The sequence below is a fragment of the Lottia gigantea genome, assembly GCF_000327385.1.
Source record: "Lottia gigantea unplaced genomic scaffold LOTGIsca_20, whole genome shotgun sequence".
NCBI classification, from domain to species: Eukaryota; Metazoa; Mollusca; class Gastropoda; family Lottiidae; genus Lottia; species Lottia gigantea.
In genome coordinates, this window is record NW_008708401.1 from 1567103 (window position 1) to 1581464 (window position 14362).

At 35.7% G+C, this 14362-nt stretch overlaps 2 protein-coding genes across 2 annotated transcripts; both read right to left on the reverse strand.

The window, feature by feature from the left end:
* Positions 1-1571: 1571 nt before the first annotated feature.
* On the reverse strand, positions 1572-4795 carry LOTGIDRAFT_231558 (hypothetical protein). Its single transcript, XM_009053716.1, has 5 exons — positions 4725-4795; positions 2622-2795; positions 2324-2497; positions 2039-2212; positions 1572-1788 (listed from the first exon to the last, which is right to left on the reverse strand). The coding sequence occupies exons 1-5, from the start codon at positions 4774-4776 to the stop codon at positions 1625-1627; spliced, it is 738 nt and encodes a 245-aa protein (XP_009051964.1). The 5' UTR covers positions 4777-4795; the 3' UTR covers positions 1572-1624.
* A 4174-nt stretch (positions 4796-8969) lies between these two features.
* Positions 8970-12636, reverse strand: LOTGIDRAFT_231559 (hypothetical protein; the record flags this gene model as incomplete). Its single annotated transcript, XM_009053717.1, has 2 exons — positions 8970-11232; positions 12601-12636. The coding sequence occupies 2 exons, from the start codon at positions 12634-12636 to the stop codon at positions 10375-10377; spliced, it is 894 nt and encodes a 297-aa protein (XP_009051965.1). The 3' UTR covers positions 8970-10374.
* Positions 12637-14362: the final 1726 nt, after the last annotated feature.

Here is a 14362-nt window from a genome sequence, read left to right on the forward strand (position 1 = left end):
TGGATGTTAAGCAAGCATTTAAAAAATAATATATTGCAAAATAAAAGTATTTCAACTAAGGTCGGAATTGGTTGTTTTTTTAACGATGATATACGGGTCTACGAGAGGCGTTAAATTAAATAGAGATTGTACCGCAACGACAGGACACAGAGATATACGTGTTGGGCGGAAAACAAACATCATCCCCGCACCCTCCCCCTTTCACACATTCAATTGTTTTATCATTTTACATTCTGAAAGAATGGCCTGTGGGTTTCAAACTTCGGCATTTCCGGTAATTACTAACCGTTCAGCAATCTAATTTTCAGACTATCGGCTTTTAACTTCTGACACTATATCGCATGGATTGAAAATAACAATGGCGGGCTTCATTTATTACAATGACGTTGTTAACATGTGAGAGGCGTATCAATACATAACAATATTAATAACTATATAATCTTAAGTGATCAGTATACCGTAGTCTCTCGTAAATTACTCTCGTACACGTCCCCCCCCCCCCCCTCCCCCTCCCTCTGCTCCAGAAAAAGCTTTGAATAACTTCTAGTTGAGTTCGCACTATGGCAAATAGACTTAATTTGTAATAACCAGAAGTTATCCAGAGAGAAAAATCTAAGGTGGATTTCGTCTGGATACGATCCTAGACCCCGTCCCACAAAAATATCTTACGATAAATTTGTCGTAAATATGGTATTTCACAATGTAAAATTCAACACTTACGACAAGTTCTTATCTTAAGATTTTTTGTGGAACGGGCTAAAATGATTTGCAATGCAAAACCAAACAAGAAGTTATCCGGATAAAAATATCACATGAGGGGAAATTAGAATGGAAATAATGGCATATCACAAGGAAGGGATTAATAAAGTACACGAATTTGCACTAAATCAATTCATTTTTTCTGAAATGTTCTTTCAGACGCTCTATGAGAGTCTTGCGACTATTACACCTGTGTAGAATAGCCGGAGTTTGAGTTCAGCCTCGGCAGTTGTTCCCCCATTGCGTCAGTCTGCCCCCTGTTTGTGTCCCCTATCTCGGAAGGCTGGCGCCGCCACTAATTAGTTTTCAATCAAATTGTGTATTGATGAAATCCCTGTCAAATCAGATTGATACTGTAATAAAAGCTAGACTTTCCTACACTTTGCATGCCCATACAAAGTTTCATGCAAATTGAAAGAAAGGTCTAGCCTCTGACTGAATTTTTGTTTGAGCTCGTCTTTACGACCATTGGAACTAGAAATTAATACTTGACGAAATTGGGATATAATCGTTATAATGATGTGTGCAAAATATATTTTCAAATTTAAATAAAATAATCTCTTTTGTAGATTCAACAATGTGACGTTTGTTCAAGCATCTGAATCATAGACGTAAGAGCTCAAAATTATTTATAGGTAAGAGGACTTCCGACCATTTTTTTCTTCCATAATGTCAATTTTTTACGGCTGAAATTCATATACCGTGAATGAGATTCTAGTAACTGCAATTCATTTGACCCAATTCCTAATGGAACTCCATGAATGAATTTATAGTCAAAGGCCATATTGTTCATTCCAACAGTAAAGAAAAAGCATGATTACATTCTTTAATATTTGATTTTTATTGACTGCCTGCTGTACACTCTTCATGGATTACAGCTGGGTAAATTATAGAGATAGTCACAATTTCCATTAGATGGATTGAAACCAGTACCAGGAGGACAAGATCTTGTTATAAATTCACCATTAACACATTCTCTGTATCTTGTACAATCATCAGGATCTTCTTCCAATCCAGGTCCGGTACATTCTGAAACATACAAATTTATAAATATCTACCCAACTTGGGCTTTTGCCATTACGTTTGCTGTATTTAACCCAGAGAAGACATTGTTTCTAAACCTCCGTGTCCTGAATCTGTAAATTAAATTAGAAAGTTGGTCGCAATATTCAAGAGGTGGATTAAACCCAGTACCAGAAACAAAAGGTCTTGGTACATATCTACCAGAACAGACATCGTTTCTGAACCTTCGTGTCATAAATCTGTGAAATAAACTTACCGTTACTACTGTCTGGATTACAGCTAGGTAAATTAGAGATCTGATCGCAATCTCCAAGAGATTGACTGAAACCAGTACCAGGAGCACAGGATCGTGATACATATTCACCATTAACACATTCTCTGTATCTTGTACAATCATCAGGATCTTCTTCCAATCCAGGTCCGGTACATTCTGCAACATACACATTTATAAATATCTACCAACTTGTTCTTTTGCGATTACGATTCCTGTACTGAATTCAGAGAAGACATTGAACCTCATCAATCTGTAAAATATACTTACTGTTACTACTGTCTGGATTACAGCTGGGTAAATTAGAGAGCTGATCGCAATCCCCAAGAGATTGACTAAAACCAGTACCAGGAGCACAGGATCGTGATACATATTCACCATTAACACATTCTCTGTATCGTGTACAATCATCAGGATCTTCTTCCAATCCATTTCCGGTACATTCTGAAACATACAAATTTATAAATATCTACCCAACTTGTTCTTTTGCGATTACGATCGACTTACTAAAACCAGAACATCCATCGTTTCTAAATCTTCGTGTCACGAATCTGTAGAATAAACTTACCTTTACCACTGTCTGGATTACAGTTGGGTAAATTATAGAGATGGTCACAATATCCACCAGATTGACTGAAACCAGTACCAAGAGCACAAGATCTTGACACATATTCACCATTAACACATTGTTTGTATCGTGTACAATCATCAGGATCTTCTACAAGTTCTGATTCATTACAAGCTGCAAAATAAAGACTTATAAATAACTTTTAACATGTAGAACTATAAGTCCTTAATGATTGCCTCTGTTTGTATCGAACCAGCCTTCGTCTTCCTTAACACTCTGTGTGGCTGGCTGTGGATCGAAGTATCCTCTCGAAGGTTGGAACAAATTATTTAACAAGGATGCTTGTAATTACTGCAAATAGACTAGGTCTAACACGCGCCATTTTTATTTGCTGGTCCTCATTCTTATATACATTGGCTTCAGTATCTACTTTGAAACCGAGAATTTAACGTGTAATATATCCCTCGAAGAGAATTTTGCCCATTTTATACGATAATGCAACATGGATTAACAAGGGATAGTTCAGTGTCTAAAGCTAAACCAATATAATCGCAAAACCGCTTAAACATAAACAAATTCACTGCCGATGATGTTGTTTAGATGTTGGATTTTCTAATTGACAACATTTTTGTTGTATTTGGCGGCGACATTTATCAGGTATCCCCATGGGCACCAACTGTGCGCCTCTTCTTGCTGATATAATTCTTATAAATACGAAGCAGAGTGCATGAAGAAAATTACGCATCCTATTTAGATCTGCGTCTTGAATATTCCAAAAATCAGAGACAGTGTAAAATTATATGCTAACCTAAGTGTTATCAATTTGATATTTCAATCATTATTTCTCCTTTTAAGTGCAGCAGTATTCCGCATTATCTAGCTTATGAAGAATATGTGTTTCAATTGGTTCGAGCATGTTCTTTCTACGCTGATTTATAAGCAACAACTACAGGGGTATTTACCTAATCAAATAAAAACTTCCCTTAATAAATTTTACAACCGTCATCATGAACTAATTGAAAAATATAAAATATCTATTTCTACTATCTTCGAAGATGTGTTTGTTTAACGACCAAGTTTAAACTTTCATCACAATAATAGTTGCCACCAGATGATGCTATAATTTTGCATAACACCTGTTTTTGTTTTTGTTCGTCGATCAAGTTGTCAGGTTGCTATTTCTTTTGTTGGTGCGTTCCTATTTGTAGTGTTGTTGTGTATGTTGAGCAGCTATGACGGATGTGGCTCCAAGCAGGGTATGCTTACTTTTCTAGACAACTGATACCACTTTTAATTGTGAAATACTACTCGCTTATGATTGATAACTTACTCATATGAAAAGTTCACCAAAATATTGTTTTGAATTTCGGGTTTCGTTTAGCGATTTGGAATCAACCATATTATTATTTATCCCTGTCCAAATTATCGAGGAAATTTACCAAACGCGAAAACTTATCATCCCAACGTAAATATAGCAACAGATGTTTTTCTTTCTTTCTTATAACAATAAAACTATTAATTGTTAACAAAGTCTTATTAATATTTGCGTATTCTAGATCATCCATCGAGTTACCCTAAATCTTATCGTAAAGGGATATTGACAGCAACCAGGTCGTATATATTATACGAGGTCTAACTGAAATGTTTTAAGCCTAACTGTGAAAGACCTGTGAAAAATCTGTACTAAGTATACTCAGTTACGGTTACATTTATTCATCTACCCAGGCCGATAAGGTCAACAGTAACACGATAATGCAGGTAATGTACTAAAAAAAGCAGAAATGCAACAACTTTATCCGGAAAATGTAAGCTCTGTTTGAATACAGGCTCCTGGGTGAACTTCTTGGTGGCAAAAGTTTGAATGAAACAAAGTGTTGATATGCGAGTTATTCTATGAATGGATTGTGAGTGATTGCCATGCAGTGATGAAGCTAGCTTTCTTACGATTTTGACGAAATTCGATAATCATGATTTCTCGATGCACTGTTTGAAATTTCCTGCCTTAAATTTACCCAAAATACTTCAAATTAGCTAACGTTTTGAGAAACGGTATACATTTTCATGTTTGTGAGTTCTCAATAAAATGACAAAATCAAATCCTACCTTTAATTGCCAATACTGCAAAGTTGAGAAGAAAAGCGGTGACAAACATCATTTTGCAGAGTTCACTATTCATCTTGAGGAAATAATAGGGACACACGATAGCAGTGCACATTTTATACATTTATTTTTGTAACATCTGCAGAAGAATCAATGTTCATGTATAAAATCGAAATTAAAAGGGTACTACCTCTTAGAATCAACATAATTCTTGGCCAATATGAAAATATATACATCAGTTGACCTACCTTGTGCCATAAAGAATCATTGTATAATTCGTCAGCCCATTTATTTCTATTCTAGAAACGGTGTAAACATTTAAGACGCCATTACTAAAGCAGAAGTTATCAGAGTAACGTCGCTTCAGAAGCGATTTGCTCGTTTACTGTATATCGATTCGATTAGATGCTAGGATAAATGCATTGATTACCTTGATTGATTTTGATTTTATACAGGTTGATTGTTATTTTTAGACGTCTTAGGATAAAGAAGATTTTGATTACCTAGGCGCTATTTTCGCCTTTTTCGGCTAACAGAATTTTTTCAAACTCAAACTTTACTTCTGTTGCCACTCTTTCAAAAATAAATAAATGTCAAATGCAGGTTATTTAACCAATGATCACAATCAAACTGTAGCTGTAGGTCGAATGTTTGCAGAGGTAGAATTCTTTTAAATTGATTGTTTTATTTTCAAAGGGATTGTAAAAAGGTTTTCTAGCCTTTTATGTGTATCGGGGACAGCTTTGATTCCCTTTTGGGACATTTCAATTCTTCGTCCAATGCCTTAGTTTTTGCAATTCTAGAAAGAGTTAACCGGAAATGACTCAGCTCCCGCAGGATGATTTGTAACCATTATGCCACCAAACCACAATAGCATAATAATTTTATCTCCCGTTACAAGATGGGGGCATTTCTAACTAAGAATTGTCGACTCATTCACATTCTGCTTAGTCGTTGCCTTGTGCAAATCAGATGGGCTATATATCATTATTTATGATAAAATGACTGGTTGTGAATACAGTGAGGCGAACATTTGGTAAATCAAATCAGTCCAGAGAGAGAGAGAGACAGAGACAGCGACAGTGAGGCGAACATTTGATAAATCAAATCAGTCCAGAGAGAGACAGGGACAGCGCCAGTGAGTCAAACATTTGGTAAATCAAGTCAGTCTAGAGAGAGATAACAGAGAGAGAGAGAGAGACAGAGAGAGACAGAGAGAGACAGAGAGTTGATATGTATCGGTACCATTCTGGGCGCATCATGCTGGGAAATTCTACATAATATAATGACTTAATTGTGTATGAAACGTTGCAAACTGTTTTCTGCTAATTATGTAAAAATCGTTATGTTTTTGTTTCAATTTAGATTCAAAGATAAATCAATCTTGTCTGTGATCTCACTAGTATGTAAATATACACCCGATTCGCCTATAATGAGATGATATTATCAAGAAGTTGTCTTTCCGCCCAGAGGTAGCTTATATGCTACTAACAGCTAACAAAGGGTTAATGCGTTCATAATAATCTACTGTTCGCAGCAGCTAACAAACGCTAATAATAATAAGCAAACTAAGGTTGAAAATATTCTTAAGTTCTTGGTTATATCAAAAACTCTCTTGCCTTATCGGGGCTACCAATACAAGTACCTAGATACTCCAGGCTATAATGTCTGCAGTACTACCTCATTGCTATCGAGATGTGGGTAGTGCAGACTATGATTATAAGGTCACTTATAGTACCGGCCTTTTGTTACTGGGTAACTGGTAGTATTAGGTTATTGCTACTGGGCCATTGATAGTACCGAATTTTTGTTACTTGATCTCTGATAGTAACTGGATACTAAGTCACTGATAGTTTGAGAGTATTGTTACTAATCCCCTGGTTTTACCCTTGGCCCTTTTGTTAGTGGATCTCTGGTAATACCTGGGTAATGTTATTGGGCCATTGATAGTATCTGGGTATTGTTACCTGGCTACTGATAGCACCAGGGTATTGTTACATGGCTACTGATAATACCAGGGTATTGTTACTTGGCTACTGATAGTTCCAGGGTATTGCTACTTGGCTACTGATAGTACCAGGTTATTGTCACTTGGCCATTGATAGTTCTAGGGTATTTTTACTGGGCTACTGATAGTTCCAGGTATTGTTACTTGGCTACTGATAGTACCAGGGTATTGTTACTTGGCTACTGATAGTACCAGAGTATTGTTACTTGGCTACTGCTAGTTCCAGGGTATTGTCACTTGGCTACTTATAGTACCAGGGCATTTTTACTTGACTACTGATAGTATCAGGGTATTGTTACTTGGCTACTGATAATTCCAGAAAAAATAAGACCTCTTAACTTGGAACATTCCGCATCTCTGCAGGTGCGGGGGTTTTTAACCTATTTGAATACCTCGGACCCGCCAAACTCGTAAAGATGGGTGTTTTTGTAGTTCATTTATACCACCATTATCCCCTACATCATGTATGCCACGTCTGCAGATCCATAAAAATTTATTTTTAACGAAACTAGTTTTCATTTCTGTCTCTTCACAAATGACATCTGTCCAAATATCTATCAGAGGTTAGATTAGAGACAGGTGTTTCGGTCTAGGCCACCTGTAATGTCATGGTATTATAAATGGTCTACTGGTAACACTGGTAGTACCCGAGTTTTGTTACTGGACTACTGATGGTACCAGGCTGTTGATATTGGGTCATTGGTTTCAGCCTCTGATAGCTATTTGACAGATGTCAGGTGGTCTACTCCATCAATATATATATTCCATAATATGTTGGTAATAATCTGACTTGCCACTGTTAGTACCCGGTTGTTGGGACAAGAATACCTGTACTACCAGGTTATTGTTACTGGGCAACTAGTTTCACCAACTAGTGCCAGAGTGATAGTACCTGACTACTCTTACTAGACCAGGCTATTGTCACAGGGCACTTAGTTTTACAAGGATACTGTTACCGAATCTCAGATAGTACGGGGGCTTTGTTACTTGGTCATTGTTTTTTTTTTACCAGGCTGTTGTATCTAGACCTCTGGTAGTAGGCTCTACCTGGATATTGCTACTGGGACACTGATAGTTTCAGGCTGTTTTCACTAGGTCAGCTGCAGTACAAAGCTAATTGTTGCTAGACCTTTTTTTGTTACTGAACCTCTGATACTACTTTCCTGTTTTGAGTAGGTCACATGTAGTACCAGGCTATTGTTGCTGGACCTCTGATAGAACTAACGTATTTTAGTCTACTACCTGTACCTGGGTATTGTTTCTAGGTCATTTGCAATACCAGGGTATTGTTTTAGGTCATTGTCAATACCAGAGTACTGTTTCTGGGCCACTGGCTATACCAGAATATTGATACAAGGGCCAGTGGTTTTACTTGGCTATTATTATAAGGCCACTGGACATACCAGGCTATTAATTGTTACTGACTGGTATAAAACTATTGTTGTAAGGCCTCAGAAGGCACCAAGCTATTGTTACTTAACCACTAGGAGTATTGAAATGTACAATACAAATTGATTTAGATATTGTAATAAATTGGGCGATGTGACTAAGGTACGATTTTGTAAAATATTATTACCGGTACCCAACTTCTGTTCAACCTTATTATGTAAAGATCATCTACTCAAACATGGAGAATTATGTTCTGGCTACGATTCTATTGTATTGGTGAAAAAGATTGATATTATTGACGTGAATTTGCCATGTCGACTAAGGCAATCTATTTTTAATATTGGCGCTTTAAACTTTGAGATAATCATATATAGCCTAGATATATAAGGACTTTTTGCATAACATTGTTTTAGGCCTACCTATGGCTATTATTAATAGCAATATAGTCCAGAATGTTCTTATAATACAGCTCCTTTCAGATGATCAAATTGAAAAAGAGTTATATATAATTTTTAATATAAAGTCCCTCTCTTCCCCCTGGAAATATATCCGCCCAAGGTCAAGGTATAAGACATTCATAATTGCTTCGTATTATTGCACTTGTCAAAAAATATTGAAAAAGAAATCGTCCTCGTTGTTGTTTGTGTATATAATACACAAATTTACAACCAAATGAAGTTTATAAAAAGGTTACTTTTATCGGCCTTAATTGAAACACCAAACAAGCCCCAAAAAGAAGAAATGAAAATGAAAGGAAAGATTCAGTTTCAATTTTGAGGCAGCAAAGACTTCCCCTTTAACTGGAATCATTTCATCAGTCAGTCTACCTGCTGTTTTGAAATCAAAATGGCGAACGTAATATTTTTTATATAATGAATAAAACATGCGACAACAAATATCTACGACATATTATTTGGTATATATTTACTTCTATTTACAAGGCGATTGTGGTTCACTGAGTTCGACACTGTCTTTGTCGCTAACTTGAAGGTCCAGAGTTCAATTTCCACATTGGTAGAAATACCTACTTAAATCAATGAAAAGGAATTTATAGTCATAGGACAGATTTTTTCTTAAAACATTTCTTGTGAAATCTATGATTCACATTGAAAAAATACATATTCACTAACAAAGCAGCTGGCTAGAGTTTTAACATATCTTGAATTCATCATTCACAAATGCTTCCACTGGCGGTGCTAGTGGAGGTACCTGGGGCGTGGACTGGAGGGCATCCCCCCCCCCCACCCCCCTAGAAAAATGGTTGCATATGATTTTTATAATTGTCAAAATCAACTAAATAACCAAATTAATTCTTATTTTCGAAAATTTTCTTTTGTGAGAACCCTTTTAGAGGCTATGAGAGGCTTGCGACCATGGCGCCTCTACAGAGGTTCCGAATATTGAATTCAGCTTCGACAGTTGTCCATCAAATAAGTCCGTCCGCTCCTTATTTGTACCCTTAGTCGGAAGGCTGGCACCGCCGCTGTTCACACCATTGCGGTAAATGTGAACAATGACATCAGTAGTAATATGACATTAATCCTCGGATTGTGTGTGTGTACAACTGATTTAATGGGGGGGCAGCTGTCAAGGTCGAATTCGAAATAATGCAGTTCTATGGGAGCACCATAGACGCAAGCCTCCCATAGTGTGTCTGGGAGGATTCTCCTCAAGAGAATATTTGAAAAATATAATTGATTTGGTGCATTCTGGCATGATTCTGTGCATAAAAACGTATGAAATGCATATTTTTAAATTCTTATAAGTGAAGTGGAGGCACAAATGGAAGTGCAAACCATTTTTCTAGGAGGGCAAATACACCCCCTGTACCCACAATCACCGGCAATATACAATTTCTTTTATATTGATCTCCTGCAATGTTAATTTCTGCGCACTTGCAATGTGCAGTATACAACCGAATGTAACACGATGTTTGTTATTTTTAAATAGAAAAAACACATACAGTCAAAACAAGTGTTGTGTAAGGCGAACCTACTTTTAACACAATTTACATATATATACATCGAGAAATCGATCGTTTCAAGTTGTAAGAGGACATATTTTAAAAAGCACTATTTATTTTTGTCATTGTCAGACAGCTTTTTAAATTCAGTTTGAGATATTATGTTCTGTAAATATATTTCATATTTTGATTTTTGGTGCTTTGTCAAATAAATATATCTAGTTTAGATCAGTGAAAGGTTTATAAAATTGTATTATAGGGATTCGCCATATAAAAGGGCATATCTTTGACATCTATATAAAAAATAGTTGTGTCTTGAGTATACGACCGCTTACGTTCTTGTGTTCTTCCTTTTCGAAGTTATTTGCTAAATCTGTGTTTTTAAGGTATCTTTCGTCCACTACTTTATCATAAGTTATATGACAACTTGAAAACTGATTACCAAGGTTATCTGATCTTGCAGTATTTGGTGTGCTTTTTTTGTCTCTATTTAGATAGCCGATGGATTGATATGTATCGTTTTCATCATCAGCTTCATTGTTAATAGTAGCTTCGGAGTTGGACCCATATATCTCTGTGTGGGTTTTCTTAGCTACGTACGCTGGTGATTTTCGTTTTGGAAGAGGAGGTGCTTGTTCATGAACCGGATGTTGATTGTTAGTCCTGGGCATCCTAACGTAACGTGTGGTTACATCTTGCTGGGTAATTCTCGCGCTATCTTGTTTATAGCTGTCTTTACTGGTATTATGCTGGTTTCCTTTAGGTGTCTTTTTCCACAAACATTGTGGGATATTCTGATAATTACCTAGAGTGGGAAAGTCGAGATATACTGGTACAACTTGGTCATACCCTGAATTGGTAGATGGGGTACGTTTCAGTTCCGTTTTATCTGTATCAAAATCTATATTTTGGCTGACGTTGTTCAAATTGTTTTTGTCAGAGGGGAAACGGTTTGCAAAAGGCTGTGAGGATATCTGCGAGTTACATTCATTCTTTCTAGCTCTATTGTTGTCATCTGTACTGCTAATTGATGCTGCGTCGTCCGCAGTATTTCTGTGTAAGAGTAATTCTTTTAGTGAATTGTTTTCAGCTCTCAGCCTTTCTATATCTCTGTCTTTCTCTTCACTTGAATAATTGTGAATGACCAGTGACTGAAATTGGAAATAGAGGACAGTAGCCTTTTGATATAATTCGTGTGTTATAATTATGATCGAAGATAATTGTCTTAATGGTTCAAACTTAAGACCCCCCCCCCCCCCCTCCAGAAAGAATACAAAATTAAAGACAAATGTACCAAAGTAAGAATCTAAAATGTCCAGGTCTCAGAGGGCATAGTATGATGAAAAATAAATTCTCAGGGGAGGGGCCCCAACCCGCTCAAGTATACGGGTTCCCACTAATATAGTTAAAACCCTCTTATACGATTGTAATACGTCATTTAACATACAATCGTTTCAAACGGGGTTAATCATAGGCAAACCCACGACTCTCAAAATAATATTGTCATTCGAATTTTTATAATCCTTATAGTCAAATATTCAAGTAAACAGTTTATTAAACATTGGAGCAAAAATATTGAATTTAAATTTGTTAAAATAACCAGTTACATGGACAGTGTCCGTTGAGGAGTTTTTTTTAAAATTACAATTGCAAGATGGATTCCCTTATTTTCATTAATGAAAATGAAAATGAAAATTCACAGGCCCACAATTAATTCATAATAAGCTAAAGTAGATGTAAATTACCAGCAGAATTCCAATGTGTGACCGATCAAGAAAGGTCAAAAAGTATTTCCAGATTATCCAGACTGTACATACATAGACAATTGTGATTGGTTAAAACTCTTAATTATATGCAACAAGAATAAAATGATATGATTAGGAATACATTATAATTCATTAAAACACTAATTAATCGAATAGTTTGCTTAATTTGACACTAAAACAATAAGGAAACCCCAACTTTAAATGCACATAATATTTTCTTTCTATATGTTATGATTATGCAAGATTGACATTCTTTCTATTGACAATAATTAGGGCGTAAATAAGTAAAGAAAAAACCTTAGTGGTATTCATTGGTATTTACTTCCTGGTCCCTGATGACATTTTGTACGTAAAATACGTATAAAAACGTAAAATAGTATTTTAGAATCTTATAATATCTTTAGATTGATGACAATTTCAACCACTAAAACAATTACTATTAGGAGACTTGAATTTCAAGTCGAAAGTGTGGGCCATTTATTTTCGACCTTAGCCCTTACAATGTTTTTACAATACAACCTTCAAATGAATCAAATCAATTGTCAAAGGTTACCACTACTCACCTTCAGCATATTCAACGGTACCATTTCCAAAATGTTAATAATGTACTCTTGTCGATCATTAATGTATACATATGAAATATATGATTATGAATTACCCTAGTCAATAGTAACTGGTTTCTTTTCAGCCATCCTAATCCCTAGTCACCAATACGATACAAATCTTCCAAATTAAGTTGACGATTATACTCACGTTACATTTGATATTGTAATGAATAGTTCTAGCCATGTCTGAACTATGGTACACTCTTTAAATAACATCTTGTTACATTGTAGTTGTAGTGAAGGAATGCTACTGTACAGTCGGGTTTTCCCTTAAAATATACCCAGGAAGTATATTACTATCAAGGTATAGGCCTATATAATTATTATGCTTTGTAATTGTTCTCAAATATCAATTGCAACGATTCGTCATTTATACCTGAAAAGGTCGATTAAATAACCAATAGTAGAGAGATGGGGTGGGTCCTCGCTTCTAGGTTAACTACGATATTGAGATTGCTGATAGAAACTGGATCACCATTAAGCGGTGTCTTGAATAGCCTACGCCATGCCGTCAGACTTGATATTCGCGAATTGAAAATGACCCCTATTACAACTTTTGATAATTTTAAAGAATTGGCAACATGTGTCTGAACTCTGGTAAAATTGGGAAAAAAGTAAAAATATAAATTAGTTTTAGTCCGTAGTAATTAATATTCAGGAGGTCAGTTGATTTACAATTCTGCTTATTTATTGTTTTTATTTTTATATTTGATGAGCATGTTTTGCGACATTTACTCCCGTGTTATTGACGTGTCGACAATCCTCGGTGATCTGAACTGTTGTATTTTGTTGAAGTGAGAGATGATGGTCTGAGTCTAGCTTCAAGGGGGAGATTCAAAGATCTCTTATCATTCTCCATCCAACCAAACTGGAGGCCTACCAAGTTATGTGTCATTTTGTGGCATTTTGTGATTTTTTCGATATACAGTCAAGTAACCTAATTTCGTGGAAACCTATTGTTCGTGGATTTCCGGAAATGATTAATAATTTACCTGAGCGACCTTGCGCGACCTCCGCATTAGTTTGTTTTGATAAACATGGGTTTTCTATACAATATCAGCTAGTAGAATGAATTCAGTAGTTTCAAGCAAGGTAAAGTGTAATAATGTATACTTTGACAAATACAAAATGGCGGATTTCAGTTATTACCAAACGTCACCATTTTTTATCGGCTGAATTTCCTTATGATCCTAAGCGGTAATCGGAATTCCAAGTGTCGTCTGCTAGAATATATTCCAACGAATGAAGTCACGTGATCAACTAGTGGATTCCTTGTCAGCAGAAACTTTCTTTGGAACACAAAGTGGACCATATTCTTATGTTGTTTCAGTGACTTTTAGCAATAAATCACGCTACGTATCTTATTTTGTCAGTCACTATTTTTTTTTTAAATCGTGGTTCTTTGAAGGAATTGTCATTAGTTATAATGAATTGATATTAAAGATAAATACTAAGAGAAGTTAATTATACCACCCGGTATCCATACAATGTGTTTTTCTCAACTTATTTATAGATCAAACATTGTACACGAAAATAGGTGACGCATTCTGCCGCCGTTGTCGAGTTGGTTGCTCATGAAATATGGGTCAAAGTGAAGGATTCATAAAGAAAATCGAAATAAACTAATTTTAATTATTTTGTAGAATATCTGAGGAAACATCTAAGGCATACATTTTTTTTTTTCGTTTTTTAACTTTGACGAAATTCGGTGTTGAATCCTTATATCCACAGGTTACATCACTGTATCATTTTGACAACAGCATATAATAGATATTGTCAAATATCTGGTCATATGTGCAGAATAAATACTTTTGGACCTAGCGGACAAACCCTTAAAAAACTACTTGTTCACCGCTCTTCAAGCTTCTATAAAATTGGGCCCATTTCAGACGTATTTGTCGTCTTATATT

Bases quoted from the DNA above. Each gene is read 5' to 3' on its own strand.
- LOTGIDRAFT_231558 (XM_009053716.1), bottom strand. From the start codon at position 4,776: ATGATGTTTGTCACCGCTTTTCTTCTCAACTTTGCAGTATTGGCAATT. The intron at 2,796-4,724 runs GTAGGATTTGAT...TTTATTTTGCAG, and splicing joins TGCAGTATTGGCAATTAAAG to CTTGTAATGAATCAGAACTT. The intron at 2,213-2,323 runs GTAAGTATATTT...TGTATGTTGCAG, and splicing joins TAATCCAGACAGTAGTAACA to AATGTACCGGACCTGGATTG.